Source organism: Bombina bombina, chromosome 4 (genome assembly GCF_027579735.1).
Source record: "Bombina bombina isolate aBomBom1 chromosome 4, aBomBom1.pri, whole genome shotgun sequence".
In the NCBI taxonomy this organism is placed as follows: Eukaryota; Metazoa; Chordata; class Amphibia; order Anura; family Bombinatoridae; genus Bombina; species Bombina bombina.
This window is the reverse complement of record NC_069502.1, coordinates 716944255-716964958: the sequence shown is the minus strand read 5'-3', so window position 1 is coordinate 716964958 and position 20704 is coordinate 716944255. Positions and strand designations below refer to the sequence as shown.

The 20704-nt window shown below is 40.0% G+C and overlaps 1 protein-coding gene across 1 annotated transcript in view; it reads right to left on the bottom strand.

Annotated features, from left to right (window-relative positions):
- Nucleotides 1-20704, bottom strand: part of AFDN (afadin, adherens junction formation factor) — a 502926-nt gene that overhangs the window by 350438 nt on the left and 131784 nt on the right. Inside the window, exons 2-3 of the mRNA XM_053710918.1 lie at nt 19424-19619; nt 7382-7497 (exon numbers count right to left, since the gene is read on the bottom strand). Coding sequence (XP_053566893.1) covers nt 7382-7497; nt 19424-19619 — 312 coding nt within the window. The remainder of the gene's footprint in view (nt 1-7381; nt 7498-19423; nt 19620-20704) is intronic.

Here is a 20704-nt window from a genome sequence, read left to right as displayed (position 1 = left end):
AAAGATTTTTTATGTTTACTAGAAGGAGAAATAACAGACATAGCCTTCTTGATGGATTCAGAAACAAAATCTCTTATGTTATCAGGAACATTCTGCACCTTAGATGTTGAGGGAACTGCAACAGGCAATGGTACATTACTAAAGGAAATATTATCTGCTTTAACAAGTTTGTCATGACAATTAATACAAACAACAGCCGGAGGAATAGCTACCAAAAGTTTACAGCAGATACACTTAGCTTTGGTAGTTCCAGCACTAGACAGCGATTTTCCTGTAGTATCTTCTGACTTAGATGCAACGTGAGACATCTTGCAATATGTAAGAGAAAAAACAACATATAAAGCAAAATTGATCAAATTCCTTAAATGACAGTTTCAGGAATGGGAAAAAATGCCAATAAACAAGCTTCTAGTAACCAGAAGCAAAGAAAAAATCAGACTGAAATAATGTGGAGACAAAAGCGACGCCCATATTTTTTGGCGCCAAATAATACGCCCACATTGTTTGTCGCCTAAATGCTTTTTGGCGCCAAAAATGACGCCACAACCGGAACGCCAACATTTTTGGCGCAAAAGGACGTCAAAAAATGACGCAACTTCCGGCGACACGTATGACGCCGGAAACAGAAAAGATTTTTTGCGCCAAAAAAGTCTGCGCCAAGAATGACGCAATAAAATGAAGCATTTTCAGCCCCCGCGAGCCTAACAGCCCACAGGGAAAAAAAGTCAAATTTTTAAGGTAAGAAAAAATGATTGATTAAAACGCATTATCCCAAATATGAAACTGACTGTCTGAAAATAAGGAATGTTGAACATTCTGAGTCAAGGCAAATAAATGTTTGAATACATATATTTAGAACTTTATAAATAAAGTGCCCAACCATAGCTTAGAGTGTCACAGAAAATAAGATTTACTTACCCCAGGACACTCATCTACACGTTTGTAGAAAGCCAAACCAGTACTGAAACGAAAATCAGCAGAGGTAATGGTATATAAAACAGAATTTATGTTTACCTGATAAATTACTTTCTCCAACGGTGTGTCCGGTCCACGGCGTCATCCTTACTTGTGGGATATTCTCTTCCCCAACAGGAAATGGCAAAGAGCCCAGCAAAGCTGGTCACATGATCCCTCCTAGGCTCCGCCTTCCCCAGTCATTTGACCGACGTAAAGGAGGAATATTTGCATAGGAGAAATCATATGATACCGTGGTGACTGTAGTTAAAGAAAATAAATTATCAGACCTGATTAAAAAAACCAGGGCGGGCCGTGGACCGGACACACCGTTGGAGAAAGTAATTTATCAGGTAAACATAAATTCTGTTTTCTCCAATATAGGTGTGTCCGGTCCACGGCGTCATCCTTACTTGTGGGAACCAATACCAAAGCTTTAGGACACGGATGAAGGGAGGGAGCAAATCAGGTCACCTAGATGGAAGGCACCACGGCTTGCAAAACCTTTCTCCCAAAAATAGCCTCAGAAGAAGCAAAAGTATCAAATTTGTAAAATTTAGTAAAAGTGTGCAGTGAAGACCAAGTCGCTGCCTTACATATCTGATCAACAGAAGCCTCGTTCTTGAAGGCCCATGTGGAAGCCACGGCCCTAGTGGAATGAGCTGTGATTCTTTCAGGAGGCTGCCGTCCGGCAGTCTCGTAAGCCAATCTGATGATGCTTTTAAGCCAAAAAGAGAGAGAGGTAGAAGTTGCTTTTTGACCTCTCCTTTTACCAGAATAAACAACAAACAAGGAAGATGTTTGTCTAAAATCCTTTGTAGCATCTAAATAGAATTTTAGAGCACGAACTACATCCAAATTGTGCAACAAACGTTCCTTCTTTGAAACTGGATTCGGACACAAAGAAGGCACGACTATCTCCTGGTTAATGTTTTTGTTAGAAACAACTTTCGGAAGAAAACCAGGTTTAGTACGCAAAACCACCTTATCTGCATGGAACACCAGATAAGGAGGAGAACACTGCAGAGCAGATAACTCTGAAACTCTTCTAGCAGAAGAAATTGCAACCAAAAACAAAACTTTCCAAGATAATAACTTAATATCAACGGAATGTAAGGGTTCAAACGGAACCCCCTGAAGAACTGAAAGAACTAAATTGAGACTCCAAGGAGGAGTCAAAGGTTTGTAAACAGGCTTGATTCTAACCAGAGCCTGAACAAAAGCTTGAACATCTGGCACAGCCGCCAGCTTTTTGTGAAGTAAAACAGATAAAGCAGAAATCTGTCCCTTCAAAGAACTTGCAGATAATCCTTTCTCCAAACCCTCTTGTAGAAAGGATAGAATCTTAGGAATTTTTATCTTGTTCCATGGGAATCCTTTAGATTCACACCAACAGATATATTTTTTCCATATTTTATGGTAAATTTTTCTAGTTACAGGCTTTCTGGCCTGAACAAGAGTATCAATGACAGCATCTGAGAACCCTCGCTTTGATAAAATCAAGCGTTCAATCTCCAAGCAGTCAGTTGGAGTGAGACCAGATTCGGATGTTCGAACGGACCTTGAACAAGAAGGTCCCGTCTCAAAGGTAGCTTCCATGGTGGAGCCGATGACATATTCACCAGGTCTGCATACCAAGTCCTGCGTGGCCACGCAGGAGCTATCAAGATCACCGATGCCCTCTCCTGATAGATCCTGGCTACCAGCCTGGGGATGAGAGGAAAAGGTGGGAATACATACGCTAGTTTGAAGGTCCAAGGTGCTACTAGTGCATCTACTAGAGTCGCCTTGGGATCCCTGGATCTGGACCCGTAGCAAGGAACCTTGAAGTTCTGACGAGAGGCCATCAGATCCATGTCTGGACTGCCCCACAACTGAGTAATTTGGGCAAAGATTTCCGGATGGAGTTCCCACTCCCCCGGATGAAATGACTGACGACTCAGAAAATCCGCTTCCCAATTTTCCACTCCTGGAATGTGGATTGCAGACAAGTGGCAGGAGTGAGACTCCGCCCAATGAATGATTTTGGTCACTTCTTCCATCGCCAGGGAACTCCTTGTTCCCCCCTGATGGTTGATGTACGCAACAGTCGTCATGTTGTCCGATTGAAACCGTATGAATTTGGCCTTTGCTAGCTGAGGCCAAGCCTTGAGAGCATTGAATATCGCTCTTAGTTCCAGAATATTTATCGGGAGAAGAGATTCTTCCCGAGACCAAAGACCCTGAGCTTTCAGGAGTCCCCAGACTGCGCCCCAGCCCACCAGACTTGCGTCGGTCGTGACAATGACCCACTCTGGTCTGCGGAAGCTCATCCCCTGTGACAGGTTGTCCAGGGACAGCCACCAACGGAGTGAATCTCTGGTCCTCTGATCTACTTGTATCGTCGGAGACAAGTCTGTATAATCCCCATTCCACTGACTGAGCATGCACAGTTGTAATGGTCTCAGATGAATTCGCGCAAAAGGAACTATGTCCATTGCCGCAACCATCAAACCTATTACTTCCATGCACTGCGCTATGGAAGGAAGAGGAACAGAATGAAGTACTTGACAAGAGTTTAGAAGTTTTGATTTTCTGGCCTCTGTCAGAAAAATCCTCATTTCTAAGGAGTCTATTATTGTTCCCAAGAAGGGAACTCTTGTTGACGGAGATAGAGAACTTTTTTCTACGTTCACTTTCCACCCGTGAGATCTGAGAAAGGCCAGGACGATGTCCGTGTGAGCCTTTGCTTGTGGAAGGGACGACGCTTGAATCAGAATGTCGTCCAAGTAAGGTACTACTGCAATGCCCCTTGGTCTTAGCACCGCTAGAAGGGACCCCAGTACCTTTGTGAAAATTCTTGGAGCAGTGGCTAATCCGAACGGAAGTGCCACAAACTGGTAATGCTTGTCCAGAAAGGCGAACCTTAGGAACCGATGATGTTCCTTGTGGATAGGAATATGTAGATACGCATCCTTTAAATCCACCGTGGTCATGAATTGACCTTCCTGGATGGAAGGAAGAATTGTTCGAATGGTTTCCATTTTGAACGATGGAACCTTGAGAAACTTGTTTAGGATCTTGAGATCTAAGATTGGTCTGAATGTTCCCTCTTTTTTGGGAACTATGAACAGATTGGAGTAGAACCCCATCCCTTGTTCTCCTAATGGAACAGGATGAATCACTCCCATTTTTAACAGGTCTTCTACACAATGTAAGAATGCCTGTTTTTTTATGTGTTCTGAAGACAATTGAGACCTGTGGAACCTCCCCCTTGGGGGAAGCCCCTTTAATTCCAGAAGATAACCTTGGGAGACTATTTCCAGCGCCCAAGGATCCAGAACATCTCTTGCCCAAGCCTGAGCGAAGAGAGAGAGTCTGCCCCCCACCAGATCCGGTCCCGGATCGGGGGCCAACATCTCATGCTGTCTTGGTAGCAGTGGCAGGTTTCTTGGCCTGTTTACCTTTGTTCCAGCCTTGCATTGGCCTCCAGGCTGGCTTGGCTTGAGAAGTATTACCCTCTTGCTTAGAGGATGTAGCACTTGGGGCTGGTCCGTTTCTGCGAAAGGGACGAAAATTTGGTTTATTTTTAGCCTTGAAAGACCTATCCTGAGGAAGGGCGTGGCCCTTACCCCCAGTGATATCAGAAATAATCTTTTTCAAGTCAGGGCCAAACAGCGTTTTCCCCTTGAAAGGAATGTTAAGCAATTTATTCTTGGAAGACGCATCCGCTGACCAAGATTTTAGCCAAAGCGCTCTGCGCGCCACAATAGCAAACCCAGAATTTTTCGCCGCTAATCTAGCCAATTGCAAAGTGGCGTCTAAGGTGAAAGAGTTAGCCAATTTGAGAGCATGGATTCTGTCCAAAATCTCCTCATAAGAAGAATCTTTATTGAGCGCCTTTTCTAGTTCATCGAACCAGAAACACGCTGCTGTAGTGACAGGAACAATGCATGAAATTGGTTGTAGAAGGTAACCTTGCTGAACAAACATCTTTTTAAGCAAACCCTCTAATTTTTTATCCATAGGATCTTTGAAAGCACAACTATCTTCTATGGGTATAGTGGTGCGTTTGTTTAGAGTAGAAACCGCCCCCTCGACCTTGGGGACTGTCTGCCATAAGTCCTTTCTGGGGTCGACCATAGGAAACAATTTCTTCAATATAGGGGGAGGGACGAAAGGTATGCCGGGCCTTTCCCATTCTTTGTTTACAATATCTGCCACCCGCTTGGGTATAGGAAAAGCTTCGGGGGGCCCCGGGACCTCTAGGAACTTGTCCATCTTACATAATTTCTCTGGAATGACCAAATTCTCACAATCATCCAGAGTAGATAACACCTCCTTAAGCAGAGCGCGGAGATGTTCCAATTTAAATTTGAATGTAATCACATCAGGTTCAGCTTGTTGAGAAATTTTCCCTGAATCTGAAATTTCTCCCTCAGACAAAACCTCCCTGGCCCCCTCAGACTGGTGTAGGGGCACTTCAGAACCAATATCATCAGCGTCCTCATGCTCTTCCGTATTTTCTAAAACAGAGCAGTCGCGCTTTCGCTGATAAGTGGGCATTTTGGCTAAAATGTTTTTGATAGAATTATCCATTACAGCCGTTAATTGTTGCATAGTAAGGAGTATTGGCGCACTAGATGTACTAGGGGCCTCCTGTGTGGGCAAGACTGGCGTAGACGAAGGAGGGGATGATGCAGTACCATGCATCATCTTGAGGAATCATCTTGGGCATCATTTTCTCTAAATTTTGTGTCACATAAATCACATCTATTTAAATGAGAAGGAACCTTGGCTTCCCCACATACAGAACACAGTCTATCTGGTAGTTCAGACATGTTAAACAGGCATAAACTTGATAACAAAGTACAAAAAACGTTTTAAAATAAAACCGTTACTGTCACTAAAATTTCACCACAGTGTCTTAAAGCCTTAAAAGTATTGCACACCAAATTTGAAAGCTTTAACTCTTAAAATAACGGAACCGGAGCCGTTTTTATATTTAACCCCTATACAGTCCCTGGTATCTGCTTTGCTGAGACCCAACCAAGTCCAAAGGGGAATACGATACCAAATGACGCCTTCAGAAAGCCTTTTCTATGTATCAGAGCTCCTCACACATGCATCTGCATGTCATGCTTCCCAAAAACAAGTGCGCAATAGAGGCGCGAAAATGAGGCTCTGCCTATGATTAGGGAAAGCCCCTAGAGAATAAGGTGTCCAATACAGTGCCTGCCGGTTATTTTACAAAATTCCCAAGAATAAAATAATTCCTCAAAGCTATGAAGTATTAAAAATGCTTATATATCAATCGTTTTAGCCCAGAAAATGTCTACCAGTCTTAAAAGCCCTTGTGAAGCCCTTTATTCTTATGTAATAAAAATGGCTTACCGGATCCCATAGGGAAAATGACAGCTTCCAGCATTACATCGTCTTGTTAGAAATGTGTCATACCTCAAGCAGCAAAAGTCTGCTCACTGTTTCCCCCAACTGAAGTTAATTCCTCTCAACAGTCCTGTGTGGAAACAGCCATCGATTTTAGTAACGGTTGCTAAAATCATTTTCCTCTTACAAACAGAAATCTTCATCACTTTTCTGTTTCAGAGTAAATAGTACATACCAGCACTATTTTAAAATAACAAACTCTTGATTGAAGAATAAAAACTACAGTTAAACACCAAAAAACTCTAAGCCATCTCCGTGGAGATGTTGCCTGTACAACGGCAAAGAGAATGACTGGGGAAGGCGGAGCCTAGGAGGGATCATGTGACCAGCTTTGCTGGGCTCTTTGCCATTTCCTGTTGGGGAAGAGAATATCCCACAAGTAAGGATGACGCCGTGGACCGGACACACCTATGTTGGAGAAATAAGAGTATATCGTCGATCTGAAAAGGGAGGTAAGAGATGAATCTCTACGACCGATAACAGAGAACCTATGAAATAAACCCCGTAGAAGGAGATCACTGCATTCAAATAGGCAATACTCTCCTCACATCCCTCTGACATTCACTGCACGCTGAGAGGAAAACCGGGCTCCAACTTGCTGCGGAGCGCATATCATCGTAGAATCTAGCACAAACTTACTTCACCACCTCCATAGGAGGCAAAGTTTGTAAAACTGAATTGCGGGTGTGGTGAGGGGTGTATTTATAGGCATTTTGAGGTTTGGGAAACTTTGCCCCTCCTGGTAGGAATGTATATCCCATACGTCACTAGCTCATGGACTCTTGCTAATTACATGAAAGAAAGACATTTTTTGAGTGTCATGTCCCTTTAATATCTGGAACAGAACAGCATATAAAATTATTGTAAATAGAACATACCCTTAAAATTGAAGTCTCTAAATTAGAAGCCCAGTTTTCTGAACTAAAGACATGCTGCAACTAGGTGGCCTCACAGTGGAAACTACCAGAAACAGGAACATAAGAGTTTCTGAAACATCTACCTTTAGCTGAAGAATGTCATTTTCATTCTTGAGGACGAACCTCCCTTCCCGATCATCTTTGTTCCAGTTGAGCTGAACCACCAGAGGCTTCTCATCGATATCAAGTCTTCTTTCTTCTTGAAAACAACAAACAGTAAATTAGGTAGAAAAAAAAAGCATTGAAGAGGGGGGAAAAAATAAAGGGACACTGAACCCCAATTTTTTTCTTTCGCGATTCAGATAGCATGCAATTTTAAGCAACTTTCTAATTTACTCCTATTATCAAATTTTCTTCGTTCTCTTGCTCTATTTATTTGAAAAAGAAGGCATCTAAGCTTTTTTTTTGGTTCAGACCTCTGGAAAGCACTTTTTATTGGTGGATGAATTTATCTACCAATCAGCAAGAACAACCCAGGTTGTTCACCAAAAATGGGCCGGCATCTAAACTTACATTCTTGAATTTAAAATAAAGATACTAAGAAAACGAAGAAAATTTAATAATAGGAGAAAATTAAAAAGTTGCTTAAAATGTCTGAATCACAAAAGAAAAAAATTGGGTTCAGTGTTCTTTAAGGTCATGCTGACAAGAAACATCGCAAAAAAAATGATTTGTTAAAATTAAATCTAAATTTTTTGATAAAAGAAAATTAATTAGAGTACATGATGTTCTATCTCTAATTCAACTACATAGTTTTTTCTAAACCATAGGAAAGATTAATTTCATCTTTGAGAACAGTTTAACCACTTTATGTTTGCCTTTATCTCAACCATTTCTACTAATATTCAAAATATACCATTAAAGGGACCCTAAAACCAAATATTTTCTATCACAAGTACAAAAGAGCATGAATAAAATTAGGGAAATAAGATTTTTGAATAAAATGGGTCAGTACAGCATCAATAGTTTGCCATTCAAAGTGTAAGAAAAGGGCATATTTTGATTCAGAACTGCATGCACACATTCAGAATTTAGGCTGATTAGTGGATATGTAACCAAGCTCCAGCTTTTCTGTCAATCGTGTTTTTATTCTGGCACCTGGGGGGCATTTTAGAGGTGCCAATCTTAGTTATCCACAATTCTAAAGCAGCCCCAGTACACTATTGACTTCAATCTCATTATATTGGAGCTAACAGAAAATATTTGTTTATGCACAACCCAATCTTAGGGACAGATTGGTCATTGGTTAATGAGGGCAACTTCTGCAGCACTCTTGGTGGGCGTCTTCCTCAGCAAGAGCATGAAAACTAATTACAATCAGGATATGAACTTATGTTTATCAAATACTTATAAAGAATAAAATATCCACTTTTACAAAAATGGGATATAAAACCCAACATTTTTCTTTTACAATTTATATAGAGCACTGGTTTACAAACCTGGCCTCAGACCTCCCTAACAGGCCACATTTTCAGGATATCTGAACTAGCACATGTGAAATAATCAACTGATTAGTAACCATGGTTTTTTAGCTGCTCTCGTCCAAGGTTATCCTGAAAACCTGGCCTGTTGGGGAGGCCTGATGAAAGGTTTGAAAAATTTTTAAACAACTTTCCAATATGTCTATTATCAAATTGTCTTTGTTTTTTTCAATATTCTTTGTGGAAAAGCAGGAAGGTAAGATCAGGAGTGTGCCTGTTTCTGCAGCACTATTTGGCAGCAGTTGTGTGAGAATGTTATATATTAGCAAGAGCACTACATGGCAGCGCCATTTCCTGCTACCTATGTATGGCTGTAACTAAACTCAATAAATAGTAGAGATGCCCACATACATTTGGCCATATAGTGAATGTGTTAGAGCCTCAGCATTGTTCGGCCTTCCATTAAAGGGACAGTCTAGTCCAAAATAAACTTTCATGATTCAGATAGAGCATGTAATTGTAAACAATTTTCCAATTTACTTTTATCACCAATTTTGCTTTGTTCTTTGTTATTCTTAGTTGAAAGCTTAACCTAGGAGGTTCATATGCTAATTTCTTAGACATTGAAGGCCACCTCTTTTCAGATTGCATTTTAACAGTGTTTCACCACTAGAGGGTGTTAGTTCATGTTTTTCATATAGATAACACTGTGCTCATGCACGTGAAGTTATCTGGGAGCTAGCACTGATTGGCTAAACTGCAAGTCTGTAAAAAGAACTGAAATAAAAGGCAGTTTGCAGAGGCTTAGATACAAGATAATCACAGAAGTTAAAAGTATATAATTATAACTGTGTTGGTTATGCAAAGCTGGGGAATGGGTAATAAAGGCATTATCTAGCTTTTAAAACAATAACAATTCTGGTGTAGACGGTCCCTTTAACAAGGTGGTAAGAGTATACAATTCCTTACTCCTGAGATTTAACTCCTGGCCACTAGCTAGGAGGAGGCAAAGATTCACAAAACGCCAAGAGTACTTAAAGGGACATGAAACCCAAAAGTTGAAGCACTCGAAAGTGATATAGCATGACTGTAAAAAGCTAACTAGAAAATATCGAGAGAGAGAGAGAGAGAGAGAGAGAGAGAGAGAGAGAGAGAGAGAGAGAGAGAGAGAGAGAGAGAGAGAGAGAGACTGAGAACCCCACTCATAGAAGAACTTCTGGAGCACCTTAATTCTTTACCTTCTTCCTGCAAAGGCTAATTTACCAGAAAGGTAAGAGGGTTTAAGTTCTCTTGGAGTCTTGGGAAGCTTTGCCTCCTTCTAGTGGCCAGGAGTAATGGCTTATGGACTCTCGCCACCTTTATGAAAGAAATATTCCACATCACTATACAACAAACCCAACATTTTTCTTTTGTGATTCAAACAGAGCATACAGTTTTAAATAAGTTCCCAATTAACTTATTTTATTTTGTTTCATTCTCTTGTTATCATGCCCTTTGTTGAAAAGCATACCTAGGTAGGCCCAGGAGCTGGGTGCTAGCTGCTGATTAGTGGTTGCACATACATGTCTCTTGTGCTAGTTCCCAGTAGTGCATTGCTGCTCCTTCAAGAAAGGATGCTAAGAGAATCAAGCAAAATTGATAATAGCAAGAAAATATGAAAGCCGTTTACATATTTTGAATCATTAAACAAAAGCCGTTTACATAATCTGAATCACTAAAGAGAAATGCTGGGTTTCATATCCCTTTACAGAATCCCTTATTTGAGGATTATTTTCATAGCACTATGCATGTTGCATTGATTAAAATTATTTCTAAAACAGATTCTCTGACCCTGCAATTATAAAAAAAATTTGGAATGGCTCATGATTTATTTAGATTTTTTTCCTGCCCAAGGATCAGGCCTGTACTTTGGGCAGGGTGAGAGGGGCGCCCACCCAGGGCCCCACAATGTCAGAGGGGAAATTATGAGATGGTGCAATGTATATGTTGTATTTAGTTTATGAGAAGTGTTTATGGTATGTGGAGGTCTAATAATTTGTGTTATTATTTATATAGGTATGTGAATGTTGGCACAGGGGTGGGCTACACAAGGGGCATATACAGGAGAGGGGACTAAGGGCACTAGGCTGAGGGGGCCCACAAATGTATCTTGCCCCGGCCCCCGCAAATGCTAAGGTTGGCCCTGCCCAGGAGAGATGCAATGTGAATCTGGTGTATCCACCACTGGTAGTTGTTACTTTTAAGGCACAACAAAGCATATCAACTATAAAGTGAAACCTCTCATTTACCTCAGAAATATTTCATTTCAGTCACAAGACATTTATAAGAGCAGTAAGCCTGAGAGAACAAGTATAATCAAATGAAAACAGTAAGATAACACATGATTTTGTATGAAGTCATTTGACCAGGAAACAGGCAAGAGTCTGTTACCACAAACCTCATCATCAGTTTGAACAAATGAGACAAACCATTGTTATGAAACAGGCATATTAGACTTCACTAACTCAACTCATTTTATTATGATCCAATTAGGCTTTAAAGGGATAGTGTCATTTAAAAAAAAAAAAAATTGTGTCTTTAAAAGTGGTCATTTTTCTTTTTTTTTTTTTTACAATGGATAATACAGAGAATGCTTTGGTTGCCAGTCAGTGAGCTTCTATCCAATGGACCAGTTTTGCACAAACATACACTTTCCGCTAGTTTAAAAATAAAAGTAAATAGTTTTAGCCTAACATTTTAACTGAAAGATATGGAAGAAAACAACTTATCTGCGAGATGGAAGATTACTGGTTAATACAGAATGCTTCTACAGCTCTATTGGTGGACTGAGACACATCCCACAATACAATGTTACATAACTTTCCAATTTACTTATATTATATTAATTGTTTTGTTCTTTTGGTGTCCTTTATTGAAGGAGCAGCAATGCACTACTGGAAGCTAGCTGCACACATCAGGTGAGCTAATGACAAGAAGCATATATGTGCAGTCACCAATAACAAGCTAGCTACCCAGTAGTGCATTTCTTCCCTTGAGACTACCTAGGTATTCTTTCCAACAAAGGATACAAATAGAACAAAGCAAATTAGATAACAGAAGTAAATTGAAAAGTTGCTTCAAACTGTATGTTCTGAAGCAAGAAAGAAACATTTTGGGCTTCATTTCCTTTTAACTGATTATAAATAATGCTTACTACCCAATTTAAAGAAAAAGGAACCCCAAATAAGAAAGGAAGTGAGGAAAAAATAAAGATAGTTAAAATGCTAAATTAACATTAAATAGAGGACAAGAAACATTAAAGGGATAGTAAACCCATTTTTTTTATTTCATGATTCAGACAGAGAATGCAATTGTCAAGGGACATGAAACCCCAATTTTTTCTTTCATTAATTAGAAAGAGTGTGCAATTTTAAACAACATTCTAATTTACTTCTATTATCTAATTTGTTTCATTCTCTTGATATTCTTTGCTGAAAAGCATATCTAGATAGGCTCCGTAGCTGCTGATTGGTGCGTGCACATAGATGCCTCGTGTGATTGGCTCACCCATATGCATTGCTATTTCTTCAACAAAGGATTTATAAAAAATAAAACAAATTAGATAATAGAAGTAAATTTGAATGTTGTTTAAAATTGTATTCTCTAACTGAATCATGAAAGAAAAATTTTGGGTTTAGTGGCCCTTTAAGCAACTTTCTAATTTACTCCTATTAAAAAATTGTATTCGTTCTCTTGGTATCTTTATTTGAAAAAGCAGGAATGTAAGCTTAAGAGATGGCGCATTTTTGGTTCAGTAACTTAGTGGCGCTTGCTGATTGGTGGCTACATTTAACAAGCAATTATCATGAGCTACCCAGGTGTAAAAAATTGACCATCTCCTTGGCTAACTATTCCTGCTTTTCAAATAAAGATACTAAGAGTACAAAGAAAAATTGATATTAGGAGCAAATTAGAAAGTTGCCTGCTCTATCCGAATTAGGAAATAAAAAAAATTGGGTTTACTATCCCTTTAAAGGGACAGTTCACTCCAAAAATTCTATTGTTTAAAAAGATAGATAATCCCTTTATTACCCATTCCCCAGTTTTGCATAACCAACACTGTTATATTAATATACTTTCTTTTTAATGACACAAGTCCATCTAATTACTACTGGGAACTAGGGTTGCACCGATACCGATACTAGTACCAAGTATTTGCATGAGTACTTGTACTCGTGCAAATGCACCGATACTTAAACAGATACCTCCACTTCCTACCCATATGCTACCTTGTGGCGTTTTTTCAAACTGCATGTTCCCATTTCATTTTAAACTAGAGTGGAGACTAAACTAAAAATTGTTTACTACTGTTCTGCCAATACAAATTGCTGTTATTTGTATTATTGTAGTAGAGATCACTGTACCTCATTCAGACAAACCCCTTAAGTACTGGGCAGTTAATAAACAGATTTCCAGCTCTGGCTAAAATGGCCCGAAAATATCTTTCTGCCCCATGCAGTATGGTGGAAAGTGAAAGACTGTTCAACTTAGAGTCGAACCTCCATACAAATGTCAGATTGATGTTATATAACAGCCCTACAATCCAATTGCATCACCCCTTTAAATATAATATTTTATTGTAATATTTTTTATTTATAAACATGTTCAGTAAACTTTTGACAAATAAAACTGTTTTATTATTTCCTAATGTCTTTTGAATTACAGTCCTTTATAATTATAAAGAAGAAATCTTAAATAATTAGTCTGTATTGTGCTTGGTAAACTGTCGCATGACATTAAAAAAAAGTATCGGTAATTGGTATCAGCGAGTATTTGAAAAAAAGTATCGGTACTTGTACTTGGTCATAAAAAAATGGTATCGGTGCAACCCTACTGGGAACACCACTCCTGCCCTGCAGGAGGCGGCAAAGAGCACCACAGCAAAGCCGCCAAACACCACCTCCCCTCCCTTCCAACCCAGTAACTCTCTTTGCCTACGTTAAGAGCAAGGAGATGGTAAATTAGGTGTTAGAAAGATTCTTCAATCAAGAGTTTTTAAAGTAGTACAAGATTGTGCTGCTTTGTCCTGGGGTGTAGCCGTAGTCCATATCAGTCTCTTCAGTAGGGCAGTGGTGGCTTTAGAGTAATGGGAACTTGTGGGACATAATTCTCACTGTGCCTCCCATACTGTTGCTGCCCTAACCCTGAAAAACTGAGGGATTTCACTCAGTCCTTTCTTTTATATCACAGGTCCATGTGAGGGAGAGGACCTCTCAAACCTGGGAGCTGCCTTGCTGTCGGGCAGAAATGAGGTAAGTGCTGACTTTTATTTCTGGGGTTAACAGTTGGGCACTTTATTTCATACATTGGGACATATAAGGAAGCCTTTAGGAATTGGGCACTATTTTTAAAACATAAATTCTCCTAGGTACTCAGGAGACACTATGTGGGCCGCATACACGCAGGCACTGGGGCTTAAAGATACTGGTGGTGGTTCACATCTACCAGCGGTTTCATAAAACATATATGCCGAGCGGGAGATGTCTGCATTGGCGACACCCACGAGGGGCGGTTCTAGAGGCAGCAATGGCGTTGCACCTTTTTCCCTTTCACTTTTTGAGTGTCGGAAGGGAAGTTGTACAACTGTCTTTTCTTGTTACGCATTCTGAAGGGAAGTTGTACAACTGTCTTTTCTTGTTACGCATTCTGAAGGGAAGTTGTACAACTGTCTTTTCTTGTTACGCATTCTGAAGAGAAGTTGTACAACTGTCTTTTCTTGTTACGCATTCTGAAGAGAAGTTGTACAACTGTCTTTTCTTGTTACGCATTCTGAAGGGAAGTTGTACAACTGTCTTTTCTTGTTACGCATTCTGAAGGGAAGATGTACAACTGTCTTTTCTTGTTACGCATTCTGAAGGGAAGTTGTACAACTGTCTTTTCTTGTTACGCATTCTGAAGGGAAGTTGTACAACTGTCTTTTCTTGTTACGCATTCTGAAGAGAAGTTGTACAACTGTCTTTTCTTGTTACGCATTCTGAAGAGAAGTTGTACAACTGTCTTTTCTTGTTACGCATTCTGAAGAGAAGTTGTACAACTGTCTTTTCTTGTTACGCATTCTGAAGGGAAGTTGTACAACTGTCTTTTCTTGTTACGCATTCTGAAGGGAAGTTGTACAACTGTCTTTTCTTGTTACGCATTCTGAAGGGAAGTTGTACAACTGTCTTTTCTTGTTACGCATTCTGAAGGGAAGTTGTACAACTGTCTTTTCTTGTTACGCATTCTGAAGGGAAGTTGTACAACTGTCTTTTCTTGTTACGCATTCTGAAGGGAAGTTGTACAACTGTCTTTTCTTGTTACGCATTCTGAAGAGAAGTTGTACAACTGTCTTTTCTTGTTACGCATTCTGAAGGGAAGTTGTACAACTGTCTTTTCTTGTTACGCATTCTGAAGGGAAGTTGTACAACTGACTTTTCTTGTTACGCATTCTGTCATTAACATGCGTTTTTAGGGGTTATGTTTCTCTGCAGCTGCTGCTGAGTTCCGGTTATGATATGTGGGAAAGACTTCTGCTCAGAGGGAGTTGGCTATAACGGTCAGGTGCAGAGTACAGCTGAGGTGCAGAGGTTATTTGCAGTGTTTTTTCAGCTTTTCTCTACTCTCTACACTTAAAAAATAAAAAAGGAAAAAAGTTCCCCTTTAAAAATTTAAAGTGACAGTAACGTTTTTATATGTTATGATTTTTTTTAAAAGAATGGTCAAAGAGGCCGTGCTAAGTGTCACTTGTTCTTTTGATGCCAATGTGGAACCACCAATCCCTTTCTGTTCCTCATGTATTAGAGGACCTTAAATTTTAGGGGTAGACTTTTTTCTGAGCCAACATTTTCAAAAGAGGATGTTGTTCAGGAATCTAATAAAAATGTTCAATATATGCCGCAGCTCTTTCTTCAGGCGTCCCAAGTTTTACCGCCCTCACATGCAGTACCCTGCGTTTCCTCTATAACTTCTTTTGGAGTTACTTTACAAGGCATCGCTTCTCTCATGTCTTCTGCAGTTTCTGATGCGTTGTCTGCCTTTCCAACGATACAGGGAAAGTGTAAGAGGAAAATCAGACATTCAGCAAGCGAGGTTTCTGATGCAATTGTTGCTATTTCTAATGCCCCCCTCCCAGAAGCCTGAGGAGGAGGATACGTTAGTAGCATTTGAAGGTGAAATTTCAGTTTCTGACAGTGTAATTCTTTTTGCCGATACTGAAGTTGTATCTTTCAGTTTAAGCTAGCACACCTCCGTCTGTTACTCAAGGAGGTTTTAGCTACATTGAACGACAGCGACACCACGGTCGTAGTTTATCCTAAAAGATCCAGTAAGCTAAACAAATATTTTGATGTACCGTCCTTGGTACTGAGATTATTGCTAAGGAATGGGAGAGACCGGGTATCCCTTTTTCTCCTTCTCCTATATTTAAAAAGATGTTTACCATAGCGGACTCTATCAAGGAGTCTTGGCAAACAGTAACCAAGGTGGAAGGGGCAGTTTCCACTCTGGCCAAGAGAACTACTTAAATACTACTTTAAATCTCAAGAGTCTAAACAAATTCCTCAGAGTACCGTCCTTTAAGATGGAAGCTATTCGTTCCATTCTCCCTTTGGTCCAAGAGGGTCAATTTATGACTTCAGTAGATTTAAGGGACGCATACCTGCATATTCCCATTCACAGGGATCATCATAAATTTCTAAGGTTTGTCTTTCTAAACAAACACTTCCAATTGTGGCTCTTCCTTTCGGTCTTGCTATAGCTCCCAGAATTTTCTCAAGGCTTCTGGGATTCTTACTGGGGGTGCTCCGATTACGGGGCATTGCAGTGGCACCTTATCTGGATGACATCCTGGTCCTGGTGCCATCCTTTCAAATAGCAAGCTCTCATACGGAAATGCTGTTTTCTTTCCTACGATTCCACGGATGGAAGGTAAACTTAGAAAAGAGCTCCTGAGATCCAAATACAAGGGTAACCTTCTTGGGAACCATAATAGATTCCCTATCAATGTAGATTTTTCTGACAGAAGTCAGGAAATCAAATATTTTGATTCTTGCCTAGCACTTCAGCCCACTCCTTGCCAAATCAGTAGCTCTGTGCACGGAGGTAATCGTGCTGATGATGGCAGCAATGGACATCATCCCGTTTGCTCGTTTCCACCTCAGATAAACCTGTTCAGTCAGTGGAACAGAGATTATGCGTATTTGTCTCCACAAATTCTACTGGAGCAGGAGACCAGGGATTCTCCTCAAGGGTGGGTGTCTCAGGATCATCTCTCCCAGGGAACCTGCTTTCACAGTCCCTCCTGAGTGATTGTGACAACGGACGCCAGCCTGTTAGGATGGGGAACAGTCATGGGCTCCCTAAAGGCTCAGGGAGTTTGGACTCAGTCAGAAGTCTGTTCTGCCTATAAACGTTCTGGAGTTGAGAGTGATCTTCAATGCTCTTCTGACCTGGCCCCAGTTAGCCGCAATCCAGTTTATCAGGTTTTCCAGCCTGATCCTCAAGTGGGGTCAGCCGGAATTGGCTCTCATGACATCTCGGCAGAAAGCCAAGCTTCCGAGATATGGATTGAGATCCAGGGACTCTCAGGCGGTACTGATAGACAACCTGGCTGTACCTTGGACCTTCAGTATAGCATACCCATTTCCTTTGTTCGCTGTTCTTCCTCGGGTCATCGATCAAATCAAGCAGGAGAGGGCATCGGTGATCCTCATTGCACCGCCTTGGCCTCTTAGGATTTGATGATCTTGTGAACATGTCTTTTTAACCTTGGAGACTTCCGTTGAGGAAGGACCTTCTACTTCAAGGGACCTTCCTTCATCCAGATCTAGTTTCTCTGAAGCTGACTGTTTGCAGTTTGTACGCTTAATTTTATACAAGTGGGGATTTTCAGAGTCGGTCATAGAGACCATGATTCAGGCTCGTATACCTGTAACTAGAAAGATTTTCCACAAGATATGGCGTAATTATATCTTTATTGGAGTAGAGTCAGGATTCCTAGACTTTTGTCTTTTATCCAAGAGGGGTGGAGAAAGGATTATCGAAGGTTCCCTAAGGGGTCAAAGTTCTACCTTATCTATTTTGTCAGGCCTTGGTCAGGATCAGGCCTGTGTTCAAACCAGTTACTCCTCCATGGAGTCTTAATTTAGTTCTTAAAGGTCTTCAAGGGGCTCCGTTTGAGCCTATGCATTCCTTAGATATTGAGATGTTATCTTGGAAAGTTTTGTTTCTGGTTGCTATTTCTGCTGCTCAGAGTGTCAGAGCTCTTGGCATTACAGTACGAGTCACCTTACCTTATTTTTCATTCAGATAAGGTAAGTTTAGGTACTAAATTAGGATTTCTTCCTACAGTAGTTTCTGAGCGGAACTTTAATCTGGAGATTGTTGTTCCTCCTGGCGTCCTAATCCTTCCTCTCAGAAGGAACAGCTTTTGCACAATTTAGACGTGTTTTAAACAGGCGACTACAGATTTTTGTCAGTATTCTGCCTTGTTTGTAGTTTTCTCGGGATCAGTAAGTCACGGCTACTTCTTTTTGGCTGAGGAGAATCATACGTTTTGCCTTTGGAACTGCTGGACAGCCCCCTCCAGAGAGAGTTACGGCTCATTCCACGAGGGCTGTTGCTTCCTCATGGTAATTCAAAAATGAAGTTTCTGTGGAAGAGATTTGCAAGGCTGCAACTTGGTCCTCTTCACACTTTTTCAAGGTTCTATAAAGTGAGTTTTATACTTTTGTTTCGGCTGAGGCCGTTTTTTTGGGAGAATGGTTCTTCAAGCAGTGGTGCCTTCAGTTTAGGTTCCCTGTCTTGTCCCTCCCGTATCATCTGTGTACTCTAGCATGGGTATTGATTCCCAGTAGTAATTAGATGTTCAGTGGACTCATCATGTCATTAAAAAGAAAAGAAAATTTATGCTTACCTGATAAATTTATTTCTTTTTTGACACGATGAGTCCACGGCTCACCCTGTTTTTGAGTAGACAGGTTGTTGGTTATTATAAACTCCAGACACCTCTGCACCTTGTTACTTCCTTTCTCTCCTTGGAATGAATGACTGGGTTGGGAGGGAGGGGAGGTGGTGTTTGGCGGCTTTGCTGTGGTGCTCTTTGCCGCCTCCTGCGGGGCAGGAGTGGTGTTCCCAGTAATAATTAGATGATCCGTGGACTCAAAAAAGAAATAAATTTATCAGGTAAGCATAAATTTTCTTTTTTACCTCTGTGATTACCTTGTATCTAAGCATCTTCTGACAGCCCCCTTATCACATGACTGTGTATTTATTATCTATTGACTTGCATCCAATTAGTGAAGTGTCATACACAACCCACAGGTGTGAGCACAATGTTGTCTATATGGCCCACATGAACTAGCAGTCTCTTGTTGTCAAAAGCTAATAAAAAAAGCATGTGACAAGAGGCTGTCTGTAGTGGCTTAGAAACAGGCAGAAATTTAGAGGTTTAAATCCTATAAAGTATATTAATATCACAATGTTGGTTGTGCAAAGCTGGGGAATGGGTAGTAAAGGGTTTATGTATCCTTTTAAACTAAAACAATTTTGGTGTTGACTGTACCTTTAAATAGTCATAAGATGAGATAGCAATAAGTGAGATATACACACAAATATATTAGGAAATAAAAAAAAAACTAATGTGATCCCTGTAGATGACAAAAATACATAAATGAATTACGACTCACTCACCGCCACTAACGTGAACTTCATACAAAGAGTATCTAGGGGAGGACAACATCCTCATATCAGGACGGAACTTTTCTGCCAGTGTTTCGATGACATCTTGTGTTGTGGCAGTGCTGGACACTCTAATACATTTTGTGGCGAAATTTCCAGCAGCTTTGTCTTGAAAGTAAAAACGCATCACTCCATGAAACTCCAACTCCTAAAAATAAGAGACACAAATATCTCTGATGAAAATGCACAAAGTATTTGCAGCGCATTTCAACTACTTAGTACTGCTACCTAAAGGTAATACACATACTATAGACCAAAAGTTTTTATGTTTTTTTTTTTTTTTAAAGTCTGTGAAAAGAAAAAAAAAAAAGGAAAAAAAAGGCTGAAAGGAATAGAACATTCAAATCAAATTTAATCGTTTTTATGTTACAATTCTTAAAAGTATAACTTTCTTGCTAGGAATGTAAAAGAAAATGAGCTAACAGTACAGGTGGCCCTCGTTTTACAACGGTTCAATTTACATAGTTTCAGAATAACAACCTTTTTTTCCAGTCATGTGATGCTATTAAAAAGCATTGATAAGCAATGCATTTATTAAAATAGCCAGTAGGTGGAGCTGTCCGCTTGTGTTGCAGCAAAGCCAAGCAAACTGAAATTAATCAGTTTAACCAGACCTGAGCTATCGAGCAGATTTCAAAGGAACAAGATCTTCCTGTCTATAAATCAGTCAAGATTGGAATGCATAGAAAGAACTGTTTGCAGAAAAATACAAGTGAAGTCTGTGTTGTGTGATTATTTTATTAGGTTTATAATGCTGTTTAGCAAATGTTTTTGTTCATTTAACTGAGTTTAATTATATATTCTGTGTTGTGTGATTATTTTATTAGGTTTATAATGCTGTTTAGCAAATGTTTTTGTTCATTTAACTGAGTTTAATTATATATTCTGTGTTGTGTGATTATTTTATTAGGTTTATAATGCTGTTTAGCATTTAGAGTCTTCATTTCAAAGCTTTAAAAATAATGTATTAGGTGTTACTTATGACAATTTTGAGAGGGGCCTGGAACCTATCTCCCTCACTTCCCTTTGACTTACATTATAAACTGGGTTTCAATTTACAACGGTTTTGATTTACAACCATTCCTTCTGGAACCTAACCCCGGCGTAAACTGAGGGCTACCTGTATTTTCTTATTGCAGTATTGCTGGTCTATAACTACGCGTTTAACCTTTTGCATATCCCTTGCAAAAGTATTCAGACCCTTGCCAAATTCTTGCATTTTACTAAAAAACT